The sequence below is a fragment of the Wallemia mellicola genome, assembly GCF_000263375.1.
Source record: "Wallemia mellicola CBS 633.66 unplaced genomic scaffold WALSEscaffold_2, whole genome shotgun sequence".
Classification (NCBI taxonomy): domain Eukaryota; kingdom Fungi; phylum Basidiomycota; class Wallemiomycetes; order Wallemiales; family Wallemiaceae; genus Wallemia; species Wallemia mellicola.
This window is the reverse complement of record NW_006531959.1, coordinates 222,277-236,658: the sequence shown is the minus strand read 5'-3', so window position 1 is coordinate 236,658 and position 14,382 is coordinate 222,277. Positions and strand designations below refer to the sequence as shown.

At 41.5% G+C, this 14,382-nt stretch overlaps 11 protein-coding genes across 11 annotated transcripts; 4 read left to right on the top strand and 7 right to left on the bottom strand.

Moving 5' to 3' along the window:
- Positions 1 to 6: 6 nt before the first annotated feature.
- Positions 7 to 612, bottom strand: WALSEDRAFT_59280 (hypothetical protein). The gene is made up of 2 exons (XM_006956207.1): positions 452 to 612; positions 7 to 399 (listed from the first exon to the last, which is right to left on the bottom strand). Exons 1-2 carry the CDS (start codon positions 594 to 596, stop codon positions 50 to 52), a joined length of 495 nt encoding a protein of 164 aa, XP_006956269.1. The 5' UTR covers positions 597 to 612; the 3' UTR covers positions 7 to 49.
- Positions 613 to 646: 34 nt separating this feature from the next.
- Positions 647 to 2,774, top strand: WALSEDRAFT_62266 (hypothetical protein; the record flags this gene model as incomplete). The annotated part of the gene is made up of 3 exons (XM_006956206.1): positions 647 to 868; positions 914 to 1,849; positions 1,896 to 2,774. The coding sequence occupies 3 exons, from the start codon at positions 647 to 649 to the stop codon at positions 2,772 to 2,774; spliced, it is 2,037 nt and encodes a 678-aa protein (XP_006956268.1).
- Positions 2,775 to 2,817: 43 nt separating this feature from the next.
- On the top strand, positions 2,818 to 3,464 carry WALSEDRAFT_67236 (FAD-dependent thiol oxidase). Its single transcript, XM_006956205.1, has 2 exons — positions 2,818 to 3,210; positions 3,263 to 3,464. Exons 1-2 carry the CDS (start codon positions 2,834 to 2,836, stop codon positions 3,369 to 3,371), a joined length of 486 nt encoding a protein of 161 aa, XP_006956267.1. The 5' UTR covers positions 2,818 to 2,833; the 3' UTR covers positions 3,372 to 3,464.
- A 78-nt stretch (positions 3,465 to 3,542) lies between these two features.
- On the bottom strand, positions 3,543 to 4,915 carry WALSEDRAFT_31094 (hypothetical protein). Its single transcript, XM_006956204.1, has 4 exons — positions 4,846 to 4,915; positions 4,649 to 4,801; positions 4,033 to 4,605; positions 3,543 to 3,985 (listed from the first exon to the last, which is right to left on the bottom strand). The coding sequence occupies exons 2-4, from the start codon at positions 4,765 to 4,767 to the stop codon at positions 3,760 to 3,762; spliced, it is 918 nt and encodes a 305-aa protein (XP_006956266.1). The 5' UTR covers positions 4,768 to 4,801; positions 4,846 to 4,915; the 3' UTR covers positions 3,543 to 3,759.
- Positions 4,916 to 5,228: 313 nt separating this feature from the next.
- Positions 5,229 to 5,530, bottom strand: WALSEDRAFT_3761 (hypothetical protein; the record flags this gene model as incomplete). The annotated part of the gene is made up of 2 exons (XM_006956068.1): positions 5,229 to 5,404; positions 5,455 to 5,530. Coding segments are annotated over 2 exons (252 nt in total), but the record flags the coding sequence as incomplete, so codon positions are not given.
- Positions 5,531 to 5,593: 63 nt separating this feature from the next.
- WALSEDRAFT_62262 (hypothetical protein) lies at positions 5,594 to 5,793 on the top strand (the record flags this gene model as incomplete). Its single annotated transcript, XM_006956203.1, has 2 exons — positions 5,594 to 5,640; positions 5,685 to 5,793. The coding sequence occupies 2 exons, from the start codon at positions 5,594 to 5,596 to the stop codon at positions 5,791 to 5,793; spliced, it is 156 nt and encodes a 51-aa protein (XP_006956265.1).
- A 124-nt stretch (positions 5,794 to 5,917) lies between these two features.
- Positions 5,918 to 8,486, bottom strand: WALSEDRAFT_14803 (terpene synthase; the record flags this gene model as incomplete). Its single annotated transcript, XM_006956079.1, has 10 exons — positions 5,918 to 6,031; positions 6,077 to 6,731; positions 6,776 to 7,026; positions 7,072 to 7,527; positions 7,570 to 7,627; positions 7,671 to 7,767; positions 7,811 to 7,932; positions 7,976 to 8,168; positions 8,215 to 8,266; positions 8,310 to 8,486. 10 exons carry the CDS (start codon positions 8,484 to 8,486, stop codon positions 5,918 to 5,920), a joined length of 2,175 nt encoding a protein of 724 aa, XP_006956141.1.
- Positions 8,487 to 8,496: 10 nt separating this feature from the next.
- WALSEDRAFT_31093 (actin-like ATPase domain-containing protein) lies at positions 8,497 to 10,641 on the bottom strand. The gene is made up of 4 exons (XM_006956202.1): positions 9,268 to 10,641; positions 8,897 to 9,221; positions 8,740 to 8,850; positions 8,497 to 8,695 (listed from the first exon to the last, which is right to left on the bottom strand). The coding sequence occupies exons 1-2, from the start codon at positions 10,534 to 10,536 to the stop codon at positions 9,126 to 9,128; spliced, it is 1,365 nt and encodes a 454-aa protein (XP_006956264.1). The 5' UTR covers positions 10,537 to 10,641; the 3' UTR covers positions 8,497 to 8,695; positions 8,740 to 8,850; positions 8,897 to 9,125.
- Positions 8,508 to 10,664, top strand: WALSEDRAFT_42757 (hypothetical protein). Its single transcript, XM_006956201.1, has 4 exons — positions 8,508 to 8,695; positions 8,740 to 8,850; positions 8,897 to 9,221; positions 9,268 to 10,664. Exons 1-3 carry the CDS (start codon positions 8,543 to 8,545, stop codon positions 9,065 to 9,067), a joined length of 435 nt encoding a protein of 144 aa, XP_006956263.1. The 5' UTR covers positions 8,508 to 8,542; the 3' UTR covers positions 9,068 to 9,221; positions 9,268 to 10,664.
- An 82-nt stretch (positions 10,665 to 10,746) lies between these two features.
- WALSEDRAFT_31092 (hypothetical protein) lies at positions 10,747 to 11,516 on the bottom strand. Its single transcript, XM_006956200.1, has 2 exons — positions 11,056 to 11,516; positions 10,747 to 11,005 (listed from the first exon to the last, which is right to left on the bottom strand). The coding sequence occupies exons 1-2, from the start codon at positions 11,330 to 11,332 to the stop codon at positions 10,893 to 10,895; spliced, it is 390 nt and encodes a 129-aa protein (XP_006956262.1). The 5' UTR covers positions 11,333 to 11,516; the 3' UTR covers positions 10,747 to 10,892.
- Positions 11,517 to 13,052: 1,536 nt separating this feature from the next.
- WALSEDRAFT_31090 (hypothetical protein) lies at positions 13,053 to 13,922 on the bottom strand. Its single transcript, XM_006956199.1, has 2 exons — positions 13,389 to 13,922; positions 13,053 to 13,338 (listed from the first exon to the last, which is right to left on the bottom strand). Exons 1-2 carry the CDS (start codon positions 13,663 to 13,665, stop codon positions 13,226 to 13,228), a joined length of 390 nt encoding a protein of 129 aa, XP_006956261.1. The 5' UTR covers positions 13,666 to 13,922; the 3' UTR covers positions 13,053 to 13,225.
- Positions 13,923 to 14,382: the final 460 nt, after the last annotated feature.

The following is a 14,382-nucleotide window of genomic DNA, read 5'->3' as shown; positions in this document are numbered from 1 at the left end:
AGAAAGAAGGAATTTAAAAATAAGATTGAATCTACAAGATAGACGAAGATTACTGTTGTTCGCTGTACTTTTGGGTGTCGACACCGTGATGGCTGTGGTTAGCAAAGTTGAACCAAGGGATAGTAGCCAGTTTGAGTTGTGAGAAGGCTGAATTCCTATGAGCTACACCTTGCAAGTACGGTGTGAGCTGTGTGTCGCCGTAGATAGCTTTTCCATCCTTAGCTCTTTGGCTGAGCTCGAGCATGTCCTTCTCCTGCTCCTCCTGGTTCTCTGTCCAGCCGAAGAATCTAAAAGAGGATCTTTGATAGGCTAATAAGAAACCGCCGAGGACACCCAATGTTGTAGGAACTGCCAACTTTACTTTTGTTGACTTGATAGCGTTTGTTGGATTTATTTGTTCTAAAAACTTAATAAGTATTCTCGAGTATTCTCTATAAAAGTTATAACCCACCCCATGCGTAATATAATGCAGGTGTACCAGCTGAGAGTGCTGCCCAAGCAGCGTAATCAGAAACTCTAAAAAATCTCACGACTCTAGAGAAGTGTGGATCAATATCAATTAGCGGGTATTGTCCTTTTTGTTCAAGTGTTGGCATTTCGTTGTAAACTATTGAGAGAAGAGTCGCTTGACTATTTACAATCAAATATGGACAACAAAAAACACAGCAGTCCATACACGAAGACGCCTAATAAAATGAACAACGATAACAACAGTTTCAAGTCCTTTTATAATTTATTAACTTCTCCCTTCAAGCAATCCCAGCAATCCCAGCAGTCCCAGCAGCCCCAGCAATCAGATCAGCCTATGGAAATAGAGGAACTCAATAGAGACAACACAGAGGACCTCATCGATTGGAGGCAGCCAGACGTGCGTTCTCTCTCCTACCCTCGCCTTCTACTTACTCTTCTACAGTCACTCTCGCAATCGACTCAGCAGACTAACGAACTACTCGCGTCTTTCTTCAAGGATAAAGGTAACCGTTCACTTAGCTCAGAGGAGGCCGTAGAATGCTTCAAACTTATCGGCAGTTCAATCAAGCAGCCTGAACACTCTGATAATATCCCTTCCGTCGCCTTATTCTCACCTGGCACATCAACTATTCCATCAAGCAAGCCGCCTAGAACTTCATTGAACACCTTCTTATCCCCACGCCCGCAAAAATCAGCTAGACTATCTTCTTCTAATTCCCTATCAGCGAGGAAGAGACCAATCTACATGGGTGCTGGCTTTGGTAACAATCTAAACAACTCACGGAGGAAATCAACCATGGAATCAATAGGCAGGTCGATTGGTGTTGGTCCACCTACACCAAACAAAGACCAAGACACTTCTTTAGCACTAGATACAGGAAAGAGACGCAGAACCGACGAATCAAACGCACACTCGAAGGAGCAGCAACAAAAGCAACAAGATAATCATCAAAAAGATCAACAGAAGTCTCAGAATACTCCAACAAAGACTACACATCTCTCTGTCAGTAGATTCAGCAAACCAACTACTGTCGTCCGGCCCTCACCTCTCCGTCAAGTCCAGACTGCTGAATCACCATCCCCTGAGAAAGAGAAAGCTATTCATCAAAACACCCCATCAAAGCCAAGTAGTAGAGCTGCAGATGCTGTTTTAGGAGTCTTAGGAAATACCTCCACACCAGCAAAACGTTCAACTGAAACTATAAACCCATACCAGAATAATAACCCAGTCGCACTCATTTCAAAATCACGTACACCTAGACCATCCAAGCTTAGAAAGAGTGTTGCTTCATCTGATAAAGCCACAGAAGAAAAACCTGAGAAGAAGGAAGAAAAAACGATGACTGCACTTGACTTAATAGAACAGACTGATCCAGCTGTAAGTTTTGCATTTTTTGGTACAAATCCAACTAACATAATAATAGAAAAACAAGAGAAAAGCTCAAGAGGATGAAAAGATGGAAGAAAGAAGCCCACAGAAGAGCAAGACATTTGAAGTTTCTCAACCTAGTGCTTTCACTAGTGCATTTGGACAATCACAGCCAAAGACCAATCCATTTGATATGGGTATGTCAGAGTCAAAGACGTCGGCTTTCGAGCAACCTGCGAAGAGTACGTTTGAAGGACCAAAACAAACAGAAGCACCTAAACCTGCCTTCAATTTGTTCTCAACTGCATTTGAACAGCAAGAAGAGACTCCAAAAGCTACAGAAACTATAGAAATTGACAGTGGAAGCGACGAGGAGAAAGCTGATGAAGAGATCCATGAGGATGTAGTTGAAGAACCAGCTGAAGAACCTGAAGACAAGGAAGAAGAAATCACTGGTGAGAAGTCACCTGAGGAATCACCAAAACCAGCATTCGGAATACCATCATCAGAGGAGAAGGAACCACCAAAGGCAACCCCATTTACCAACGTATTCTCACAACCACAATCGTTACCTGCAAAAGAGAAAGAAAGATCAGCTTCACCTACAGTAGTAGATGAGAAAGATGCAAAGGATCGAGTAAAGTCTAAGAAAGAAAGCGATTTACCAAAGTTCACGTTTAATTCACTTATGAATCTTCCAATGACGAACATTTCATCAGATCTATCGAAGAAAGTCGACAATGTTTCTTCAATTTCATTCGAATTTCAACTCGATAAGCCAACTGAAAGTCCATCTATCGCTATAACACCTGCATCAAGCAACCCACTTTGGGCAGCTGCTAAGAAAGCGACAGATGAGAAGAATTGCAGCGTATGCATGTGTAATTCACCAAAAGAAGCAAGTAAATGTCAAATTTGTGATACACCATTCTAAAATTATTTCTTAAATATAATTATTTTTATTTTTATTGTCTTCTCTCTTGATTAGCTAATATGCAAATACCCCTAGGACCGGATGGTAAACCATGTAAACCCTGCGTTTCATTCAAGGATTGGACCAAGTTGCAGAAGAAAAATGAAATAAAGAAAGAACCAAGTAGTTTAGAAAGGATTGCGAAAGTGACATTGGCTGATAAATTCGGTTGTCCAGTAGACGCAGACGAATTGGGAAGACATACTTGGACTTTCTTACATACTTCAGCTGCTTATTACCCTCCTGCTGCATCTGAAAGTCAACAAAATCAAATGCGTAATCTCATAAATTCAGTTGGTACTTTCTACCCATGTGGTGATTGCGCAGGACATCTCAGGAAATACGTTAAACAATATCCACCTCAAGTACACTCACGATCTGCTTTAGAATTGTGGTTGTGAGTCTTGCTTTAGAAATATGACGACATCAACATTTAACAATACCTTTAGATGCCAAATGCATAACGAGGTAAACGTTCGTCTAGGAAAGGACGAGTTTGATTGTAACAAAGTCGGTCAGCGCTGGAGGGATGGCTGGAACGATAAGTCATGTGACTAAATTCCTTCGATAGAATAAACAGTTGTAAATCTATAAATCATAACTTATTTTGCTGTATTACATTACTTATTTTAGTTAACAGGCTCCTCTGTCTTGGTCTTTTTTGCTTGGTTCGATTGTTTGGTGGCCTCTCTAGCTCTACGCTTCTCACCGGTCCTACCACTCTTGTCTGGATGTTCTGCCTTCTCATTAAGATCATCCTCGCCTTCTACTTTTGGTTGGAGGGCCAGTTGGGAGTATAAATCGAGTTGCTTGACATACTTCTCTGAACCTATTGGAGCTTTGTTAGTCAATGGACTATTAGTTGAATCGAGTATCACCTTCTACAGTCAAGCTGTTTAATGTGTTGACGAGTCCATCATCTTGGCTACTTTGCAACTAATCTCTCTTAGTCTGAATCATTCGAGCTATTTTTACTCACCTCCCCGTCAGAGTTAAGTGTTAAAACTGCTACAGCGTCATTTGCACCTCTTGAGGTATCGAGGGTTGCAACATACTTTCCGCTAACTTCGGCAAGGTCGATGATTGGATGTTGTAAATCGACTGCTTGGATATTGAACTCCTTGTCTGCATCGAGGAAAGATGATCGTCTAGCGTAGAATACACCTGTAGCACTGAACGTAGGGTTAGCGCACACATCTCCACTACAGAGCAACCTCACCCGCATGAAGTGAAGGCAACAAGTGGGTCTTCACCACTACCAACGAGAATACGATCAATGCAGATGATATGCTCACCATAATCAGCTGGAATATTATCACTCTTGAGCATCTTATCATTAATTCTAATAGCTCTGACAGAAGCGTGTGACAAAACAGCTTCTCTAATGTCGAATCTCTTGATTTCTTTGCCGTTCTTCCAATCCCAGAGTATGATAAAGTCGTCACCACCACCGGACAAAAGAATGTCTTCGTTTAATAAACCAATAGCAGTGACAAACTTAGAGTGTCCTAAACAGAAGTTATCGATAACGTATCCTAATGGGTTTCTAGATACGCGTATATGAGCGTCTCTATCTGCGGAGATGATATGTGAAGGTGTAACGGTGAAGTCGTTAACCATTGAGACGTGCCCAAGTAATGGTTCTTTATCTTTGTTCTTAACCTCTTTGTCTTTCTCCTTATCCTCTTCAGTTCTGTTCAGTTTGTAGGCGAATATATCACCGAACTTGTCACCAACGAGAATTGTATGCTCGTCGAGCAACTTGAGTGAGTTGGCGCGTTTACTGAGTAAACTAAAGCGGTTTAGGAGGGAATGATTAATCAGTTTCTACCCACATCGTATCCTTCAACTTCAGTTTGTCTTCTTGGATATCCCACAAGTTGAGCTGTTTATCATCACCTGTACTGACTAGTTGTTTACTACCTGGGGTGAATTCTAGCAATCTTATAGGCATGTTGTGTCCTTCTGTCGTTTTCACTACTTTCTCGCTAAGACACAATCAGATGGCCCAAATAGACAGGAGAGAACACACCCATTAACTAAAGTGATCTGGTAGTTAGATGCTACCGCGATATATCCCTCTTTACTCGCTTTCAGAGCTGAGAATGGAAATTTACTCATGATTGTTATCAAGAAAGGTAGAATGTATACAAATTATTCAGATGTAGCAACTCTATTAGATGCTAGTGGATCTTTTTGTGTAAACCTGCCACTATTAGGCATTGGTGGGCTTGCAGCTGGCAACTTCTCCCAGGAAGTTCCACTCAGATCCAAATCGGCAATGCTGGCTTTGGCCGATGGTGCCTCGGAATGTTTCTTGAAGCCCTTATGTGCTTGTTCGCTAACACTCTCTTGGTCAAGCTCAGATAGTCTTCTTTCAAACTCCTCCTTTTGAGCTATCCGATCACGCTCTATACGGGCACCTTTTTGCTCCTGGGCTGTACCGTAATACCACATACCGCCTACTGCAGCTACAACGGTTGCACCTTGAGCGTAGACTCTGTATCTGAAGAACTTGTTAGCCGCTCTGCTATTTCCTCTCCTTATCTCCATAGCTGCACGTGTTAATGCTATTATAGTAGCGCCAATTCCTAGTTTATTGTTAGTATGCCACACCATCATAGTCTATCATATCACTCACCGATCGGCACTAAGGGCTGCTCTACAAACTTCCTATAAGCCTTATCTTTAGGCGATTCATACCCAAGTGGTAGCGGTTTTGGCGCTGGTGGTGGGATTGGTGGTTGAGAAGCCATTGTAGTTCTCTGACAAGGACTATTATGACTTCAGAACGACAAAATAAGGATAAAGTAACAAAATATAATGAGTGAGTTACTCCATCTATCATTTTACTCTCTTATGCACCCACAGTCCATGCGCTGATGCTGCTAAGAAGAGTTTCGAGTGTTTAGAGGACAACTACTACCAAAAGGACAACTGCAGGGAAGCTTTCGAGAATTACAGGAGTGAGTCTCTTTAGGTTATCTTGTATCATCTAAGTTCTTTAGATTGCAAGGCTTTCTGGGTAGGTACACTCTCGCTATACTATTATCACACTCACATGCCTCAGCTTAAAGCTAGACGGGAAGGGAAAGCATAATTCATTACGACAGCCAATCTATATCACCAAATTCGCGATACGCCTTACCTAATGCCCAAATCGTGAACGAGAACTTGTAATTAGGATATGAAATAGCACAATTCTTGTTGAAAATACCCTATATCGTTCGTTAAAGTGGTATAATCTAGATAATCTAACTCACTTCAATCGCTTCCTGCGTCCAGCTACCGTCTTTGTTTTGTCTACTCATGATAAGCCTAACAGCACGCTTGATTGGCTCTTTATGTGGGTATTTTGCGTGCAGCAACGCGAGTATAACCCAAGAAGTCTGAACAACCTGGCTGTTTTCATGATGTGTGTATTCTTCCAATTCACAGCTGAGGTATGATTCACCCCAACCGCCGTCTTCTTTCTGCTTACTGAGGAGAAATTCACATGCTTTTTTGACTTTCTCGCTGTTATCGTAATGTTCACCAACTGACGACAATGATTCAAGTGCAAACATAGCAGCATAAGTGAAACATATCGCCCAACTACCATACCAACTACCATCTTGTCTCTGTGCTGCATGTATATATTTGATAGCCGCAGCTGTTGTCTTTTCTATCTCCTCTCTGCGATAGTTTGGCTGATATCTCTTGAAGAGTGACAAGGCTGTGACTACTGATGTTGTGCATTCCGGGTATGAATACTCGACCATAATCTTACCAAATACTTCAGCAGGATTGAGAAGTTCAAGATGTTTCGAGCCTCTCGTAAGCTCGTACGACGCGAAACCTCCATCGGCATTCTGCATTCCGAGGAGCAAATCTACAGATTCTTGTAAACGCTCATACGAGACGAGTTGTTTAGTATGTCTACTAAAGTTTAGACGTGGCTTAACATAAATAATCAAACCCACTTCAAATGCTCCTGTAAAAATATAACAGACTTGATGCCCTCGGCTGTACAATCACTAACGGTGTAGCCTTGCTCTGCTGTACTGAATGGCCAAGCACCCTTAGTAGGTTGACGGTATGCTGGGTATGGAGGATCTTGTCTAATCTGACATTTATCAAGCCAATCAAGAAGTTTCTCTGTGGCTCCTTTGTTCTCTTCTTCCTCACCTAAACCAGTTTCGACGAGTGCTTGAGCAATGAAAGCTGCATCCCACTACATCCGACTGTCAGTATGTTTTAGCATCACGATTAAACACACCAATTGAGATCCATTTGTACCAGTCTCACGCAAACCATCAGGTCCAAGCCAGAGGAAGTCATCTGACTTCTCGACATGCTTCTTGACAGCTTCAGAGTCAGCTCCCTCAGCGTCTAGTCTACACAATTGGTTAAATGCCTTGTTGATCGGTGCCAAACCTTGATATGATGTGTTCTCGTCTTCATGTACAATATGTTCGTATGCCTTCCTCAAAGCAGCTTGTCTGAGTGGTGGTATAGCACAGGATTCGTATCCATAGTATAATATCGCATTCAAGGCATCCATAATTGCCGAGTGTGGTTGAAAGAGATCAATCTTGTTCACGTTATTGCGTTGTGCAGGCCAATTGATACTGGCGTATGGTTCCACATAAAGCTCCTCCTTGAGCTCTTCTGTAAGTTTGGTGGATGGTCCTGTGAACCTCTTTCCATATAAGTACGACATTGGTAGGTATATCTTCGAAGCGTTAGATCGAATCGGACAATGGAAGGCTCTCACCTGTCTGCAGTGGATCCACCACCTTGTCGGGTGAATTGGTAACCAATCTGGAAGTAACCTGAGCGTGTCAGCAGACTCAAGGACAAAGGGAAAATACTCACCAAAGTTCAGGAGGGACAGGGTTGACACCATCCCAGTCATATACGCCTAAACAGGCAAGCCAGAACTTCCCCCAAGCAGGTGCACCAGTTGCACCGCCTAATATTGTTAAATTTATCCCCTATCAAAAGTATGACCTCACCGAATTTGTGCAGTGTTCCTCTAGCTTTAGTCATGATAGGATGATCAGCTTCCACACCTAGTAGCCTGAGTGCGGTGTAATTGAGAGCTGTACCAAAGACAGTTGAAAGGCTTTCTATATGTCTATGATAATGTTAGAGCAGCGAGTATGAAAGAAAACGCGCACATTCCCCAACCACCATCATCAGCATGGGCTCTATTGAATAGATATCTAATAATCTCCACTCTCTGTTCCTCTGCTAACTTCACTCCTGATATGTAATTTGAGATAACAAGTCCGGGAAGTAAAAACATTGGACCACCGTATTCACCAGCCCAATGACCGTCTACTGATTGGATCTGCTTGTAGAATTTAAATCCTTGATTCATTTAGCGTTTATTGTTGTGGTATACCGGTAAACTCACCATTTCGAGCTGCATCGAAAGGGTTTCTCGGTTCAGGAAGTTGAGGAAGTGACTATGAGGTTTAATAGGGGAATAGCACTAAAGGAACACCTTACAGTTTCCAAACCGAGCCAAAATTTGTCTTCTATTGTCTGGGGAGAAGCAGCGGATTGCTCAGGGCTGAGATATTTCCACTGGTGTCTACCAACGTCTGTAACCTGTAGTCGCCATCTGCTATAATCTGTCGCCGGCTTATGCGGTACTTCGTCCACAAATTGAGGTGATGTCTTCATTGTTTTATCGTACGATTCTTTGTATCATACCACTTCGTTATCGAAACAAAAGAAAAATGGTTAAAATCAGCGCATTAGTGTTAGGCGTTATTGGTGCTGTAGCAGCTACTACAAAGACTCCTCCTTCCTCTCTCCAGATCGGTATCAAAGAGAAAGCAGACCCTTGCGTAGCGACAGCTCAGAATGGTGACAACTTGACAATGCATTATGCGAGTATCACGACTATAGCTAGTCTCAACTAATATTACAGCAGTCTGGCTACCTCTTCGATGATGGAAGCCAATTTGACAGCTCAAGGAACCCAGGAAGACAACCATTTACATTTAAACTCGGTGCAGGTCAAGTCATTTCCGGCTGGGAGAAGGTTGGTGGTCTGTCATTGTCTTATTTTCTCTAAATCACCTCCTCAGGGTGTCTTAGGTATGTGTGTCGGTGAAAGACGTAAAGTAACGATTCCACCATCTCTCGGATACGGTAGCAGAGCTATAGGTCCTATCCCAGCTGAATCAACTCTTGTCTTTGACATAGAGCTACTTGATGGCGCCTCAGGTCCAGGTAAAGCAGTTCACAATGAATTATAAGATACCCAAGGTGTTAGAAGTAGGATTAATTTAATATCTTCAGTACATTTTCGTCTTATTATACAAGGTATGGTGCGACTGTGATGACAGCAGGTCCTCGGGTGTTGTAGTCTGCCTTCGTGATCGCAAAACTAGAGTGGTCTGCGGAAGTTATCTACAAACTATGTCAATATAAGTCTAAACTAATGAAACATACTAACCTTAGCCACGATACCGGCACCCAAGAATGTGTTGAGGTCGTCCCGTCCTTTGAAATCTGCAAAGTAGTCAGGCACTCTGAGCACTTTCAATATGGAAGCAGATGGTTGCAATTCATTGTTCTCTCCTTTACTTAAGTATGGACCAATGTGTGGTGCAAGAAGTTGAGTGAATCCTTTGGCACCAGCTAGTGGACCAGCCAGGACTAAGCCGTTGTATATCTGTGATCTCGTCTCAATCTCACACTGTTCAACAGTGCTCAAGATTGCTTCTGGAAGACCGACCAATGTTTGCTCCTCTTCAATACCTTTCAGACCTTTCAATAAGTCGATATTGAATAGTGGCTCCCAAAACCTCTGTCTAATCTTTCCAATTGATATTGTACTACCACGCCATTCTAATTGGAATCGACCCTGTGCAGCAGCAGCGTTATTTTCTTTCGCATTCTTTTCATCAATTAGGTTCTTCTCCTGTCCATTGACTAAAGCAGCAGCAATGTCAAATTCTTCACCTTTCTTCTTTTTGTCCTTTTCCTCTTCCTCAGGGAGGAGCGAAAGCGATTCAGGGTGTTTGAATAACTCCTGAGAAATTTCAACCAAAGCATCAAATCTCTCGTCCTCGCTCAAACCGCTAAGCTTCTCATGACCGAGCAAGTGTGTATCGTTCTTGAGTAAACCTGCAAGATATATTGACAACTCCCGCAAACCGAACTTCCATTGTGTAGCAGCAGTGTATTGGGGAATAGTGTCCAAAACCGGCACAATATCTGTTGAATCGTGACCGACATCTATAAACAAGCCAGTCACACTACCAGAAGCATATAAACCAAGTACTGGACGCTCAACTAGTGCAAAAACCGGTACGTTGAACCTTTCAAAGAATATCTGAGTTATTCTTTCATTCTCGTCTTTCGATAAGCCATGTGGAACGGTAACCAAAACTAATGCGGTAGCTGCACGAGGGTTTCCTAACAACTGCTTTAATGCGTGTTTCCATAGAGCTTCTGCGCCAACCCAATCACGTATACGACCAAATTTCCATGGATAGCTAATCTCGAGATCTTCTCCCGCTTGTATCGCGTCTTCGAGTTGCTGGCCGACGAGATAGCTCGATGGCCTCAGACGCATTGGCTTCCTTTCATCGACATCCATGTTATCGTCCATCTCTCCCTTCGATATACTCTCTAAGGTGGTTCTCTTTATGCCGACTTTGGCTTCAAAATACAGCTGAGGTTTGTGGAATATCTCACCAAGCGGCTTACCCGCGAGCATCGTCCTGCCTGTCTCTATGACTATTATATTGCTCTCCTGAAGAATTTTGAGTATCTTATCACGACATTAGCGATTTCCTTACTCTCATATTGTGAACGTCAGGATGAAAGACGATAGAAGAGTCGATTAGATATTATTACGGTATTTTATTATTTATTCAGTTTGATAGGCGTTATCGGAATTTATATTTTCACTTCACAATCTCACATCCGCAATATACCTCGTTTCTATACAAATGAGCGTTCAAAGAGTGTACAAGAGTGCACAGCACGTGCTTTAATAATAATACTTCTATAGATGGCTATACCAGAGAGCCTTTAAATCTATCCAGTAGTTATTCTTGATCTGGGAGCTTTTTAGAAGTCCAACTCCCATGCCCAGATATCATTGACGACACCTTGACTGTAGTCAGCGAATTCATTGAAGAGCGTCATTGACATGTCGTAGTGGTTGTCTGCACATGAAGCGCCTGATTATTTGTCAGAATATCTCAATAACAAGTCGAACAAAGGATCTTACACTTGTCGGCAACGTAACCGTAGCTGGTCTTGCCGTTAACGTTGAAACCCATCCATTTCCCGCATGGAATATCGGAGTTCATGCTGACAGCAAGGAATCTATCGTTGTTGGAGAGGTAGTTACCACAAGCGCCAGCGTTGCCTGTTTCAGCGTCGTAGTAGGTAGCCATGTTACCATAAGTGTCGCTTGAACGCTTAGCGGCTGGTGCACCTGCTGGAGTTGGGGCAGCAGCGACGAGTGAGGCAATAGCAGCAACGATAACGGTCTTTGAGAACATTTTAAAGAAAGTAGATGTAGGAGCCTGTCCGAGGTTTAGATGCAAGACAAGTATTAAATTCAGGTTCTGAATTTATACTCTTAGAAGCATGGCGAGAGTGGTCGATCCGAGGCACTAATGGGAGGAACTGATAGGAACGCAAAGGCACGATGTCTTGAGAATTACTAATATTTCTAAAAGCCGCATTGGTAGGAATATGCCAAAGATTATATTGGTAATGGAATGTCAAGTATGTTTGTTATGCTAATAATAGATTGCATAAATGGCTTTAAATAGTACATAAATATATGGATGTGAACCTAGGAACGTGAACAAAATACACAGCCTATCGTTATGGAAATATCTTTTACTCATCATGACGAGTTTTATATGCACTTGTTTACGATGATATCATTATCTTGATGCTCTTGGCACCTGCTGCATTCTTTCTTAGAGGACAAAGTGAAAACTTATAATTAATGTTTGTGAAACTTGAAACAAGCAAGCTGGAAGTTTGAGCTGTTCTCTGCATCGTACTCCTTAATGTTTCTTCAAGTGTTTTGGTTTCATAAACTTGACCGCGTATTTGTGATCTATACTGCAATAAACAATGATATATTCTTAATTATATCTAAACAATAGATATTATGCTTTCCAATATAACCTGTTATCTTCTGACAGAATATGAACTCATTAATGTGATTATCAATGTCATCCATCATCGGCTGTCGAATGATATCACCTCCATCCTTTTGTCTCGGGCATTGTCGTTTTCGAAACTTAGTGAGATGACAGAGGTCTGACTATCGTTCGCTTGTGTAGCTTAGCAGGTCAACTTGCGTAAAACAAACACATATGAAAGTATCTAGATCAGAGAGGTAAAGTCTCAAAACCATGTTTCAGAAGATCATTGCGGATATGGACCGCTCAAATATTTCAAAATGTATGAATTTATTTCCGACTGAAACGTCAGTTCCAGTCCGAATAGAATTTTCGATACATGAAAGTAAAAATACGTATGGGAGCTAGCAGAACAGTAAATAAATTTAACATTAACTAAGCTATATGATGCATAAAATGTGGCCAAATATAACTGTTTAGCGCCCTAATTTTCGAGCCAGACATCATAATACTCATCGGAGAGGTAGCATCCGAAATGGTTTCTGAAAAAAAGCTTTTGTATAAGTATGATTAGTTTTTGCATACGTGCTTTTCGACCTGTATTCTAATTTGTGTCATCTCGGAGTGTCCGCCGTAGAGCATACAGATGACAGCGGCGATTAACGTACATTGTCAATACCCCAAACACATGCATAGCTTAATAATATAAATAGAATTCGTTAAATCTATAAGCTTTCACCTAGAGGTTGTTCTGCCTCTAGCATCCATTTGTGGAACATTTGACCATAGATACTGATTTATTATCCTTTTAGAGTAAAGTAGACATTCAAATGATTGTTATATGTATAGCTGCAATACAAACTTGAGAAAATACAGCAGCTGACAGGAATTGTTTTAGTTATAAAGTATGTCCTTTGGAGAAATGGGACGAAATTCACAATGAGGTTACTACTAAAAGTTAGTTTAAAAGCATCGCTTCCTTTAGTTTGTCGCTACAAAGCTGCTCTACTGGATAAAATTTCTTCCTTATTTCAGGATTGACGATAAAAATATGAAACGTAGCTCTCACTGAAGTCTAAAAATAAAATTCAAGTGTTCTTCACAGCATAGCTTTCATTTTTTTAGTGTATCACAATGCTTGAATCTATACAATGGATCTATACAAAACGAATGTTAAACTAACAAAGAGTGTACAACAAGTGCACTGCACAATGGATTATAATAATACTTATAGACGGCTATACCAGAAAGCCTTGCAATCTATGCAGTAATTATTTGATGAGCTGAAGCTTCTTAGAAGTCCAATTCCCAAGCCCAGATGTTGTTAACGACACCTGCACTTTGGTCGGCGAATTCGTTGAAGAGTGTTGGAGACATGTCGTAGTGGTTGTCTGCACATGCGGCACCTGTAATATTGTCAGATATGCCAAATTAAAAAAGTTGGACAAAGACTCACATTTGTCAGCGACGTAACCGTAGCTGGTCTTGCCGTTAACGTTGAAACCTAACCATTGGCCACATTCCAATGGTGAGTTGAAGCCAACAGCAACGAATCTATCGTTGTTGGAGAGCATGTTACCACAAGCACCAGCAGCACCGGTTTCAGCATCGTAGTAGGTAGCCATGTTACCATAGCTGTCGTTTGAGCGCTTTGAGGCTGGTGCACCTGCTGGAGTTGGGGCAGCAGCGACGAGGGAAGCAATAGCAGCAACGATGAGAGTCTTTGAGAACATGTTTACTTTATAAAAGAATGTGAGTGCCGGACTCGTGTTTAGAAGTGTGAAGTGTTTGGTAAAGAATGATTATAAAATTCGTCTGAAATTTATATTTCCAGACAGACAATCGAGAGTAGTCGATTTTAGGAACTTAAAGGAACATGAAGGCACAATGTAAATTCTCGCGGTAATGACGTATTATCAGAGTGATCGATCCTAGACAAAGGTGTCTCACAACTATAATCTGAGTCAACCAAGTATAGTTGTCGATGATGTAGACAAGACTAAGAAGTATTTCATGTATAGTTGATAGCTAAACAAAATTTCTCATGAGTTTATGCAGTCGTCCGCTTGATGACGGCATGACAGGCGTCTAGAAAGGACGAATGCAATAAAAAATATATACTATGAATAGCACCATGTGATTCGAATACATTACGGCTAATGTACTCTGTATATATAGACTAATATTTCGATCGTTTAAGAATCAGGTGCGAAAGTCTCTAAGTCAGGTTCAAGAAAAATTTTGAGCCAAGGTTAGATATGTCTGGGAATCGAACCGAGTGGTGAGCCATAGCGCAACGGTAAAACAAAGAAGAGTAGGATGTGGCAGAGAGAGCAAAATCGTTCTTATTGCTTCTAGTTTTAAAATTACGGTAATAGAAATTGCTGCTGTATAATAGTATAATAAATGCGCTAGTAACGTTGCTAGTGAATACCCTGATAGAGAATGAG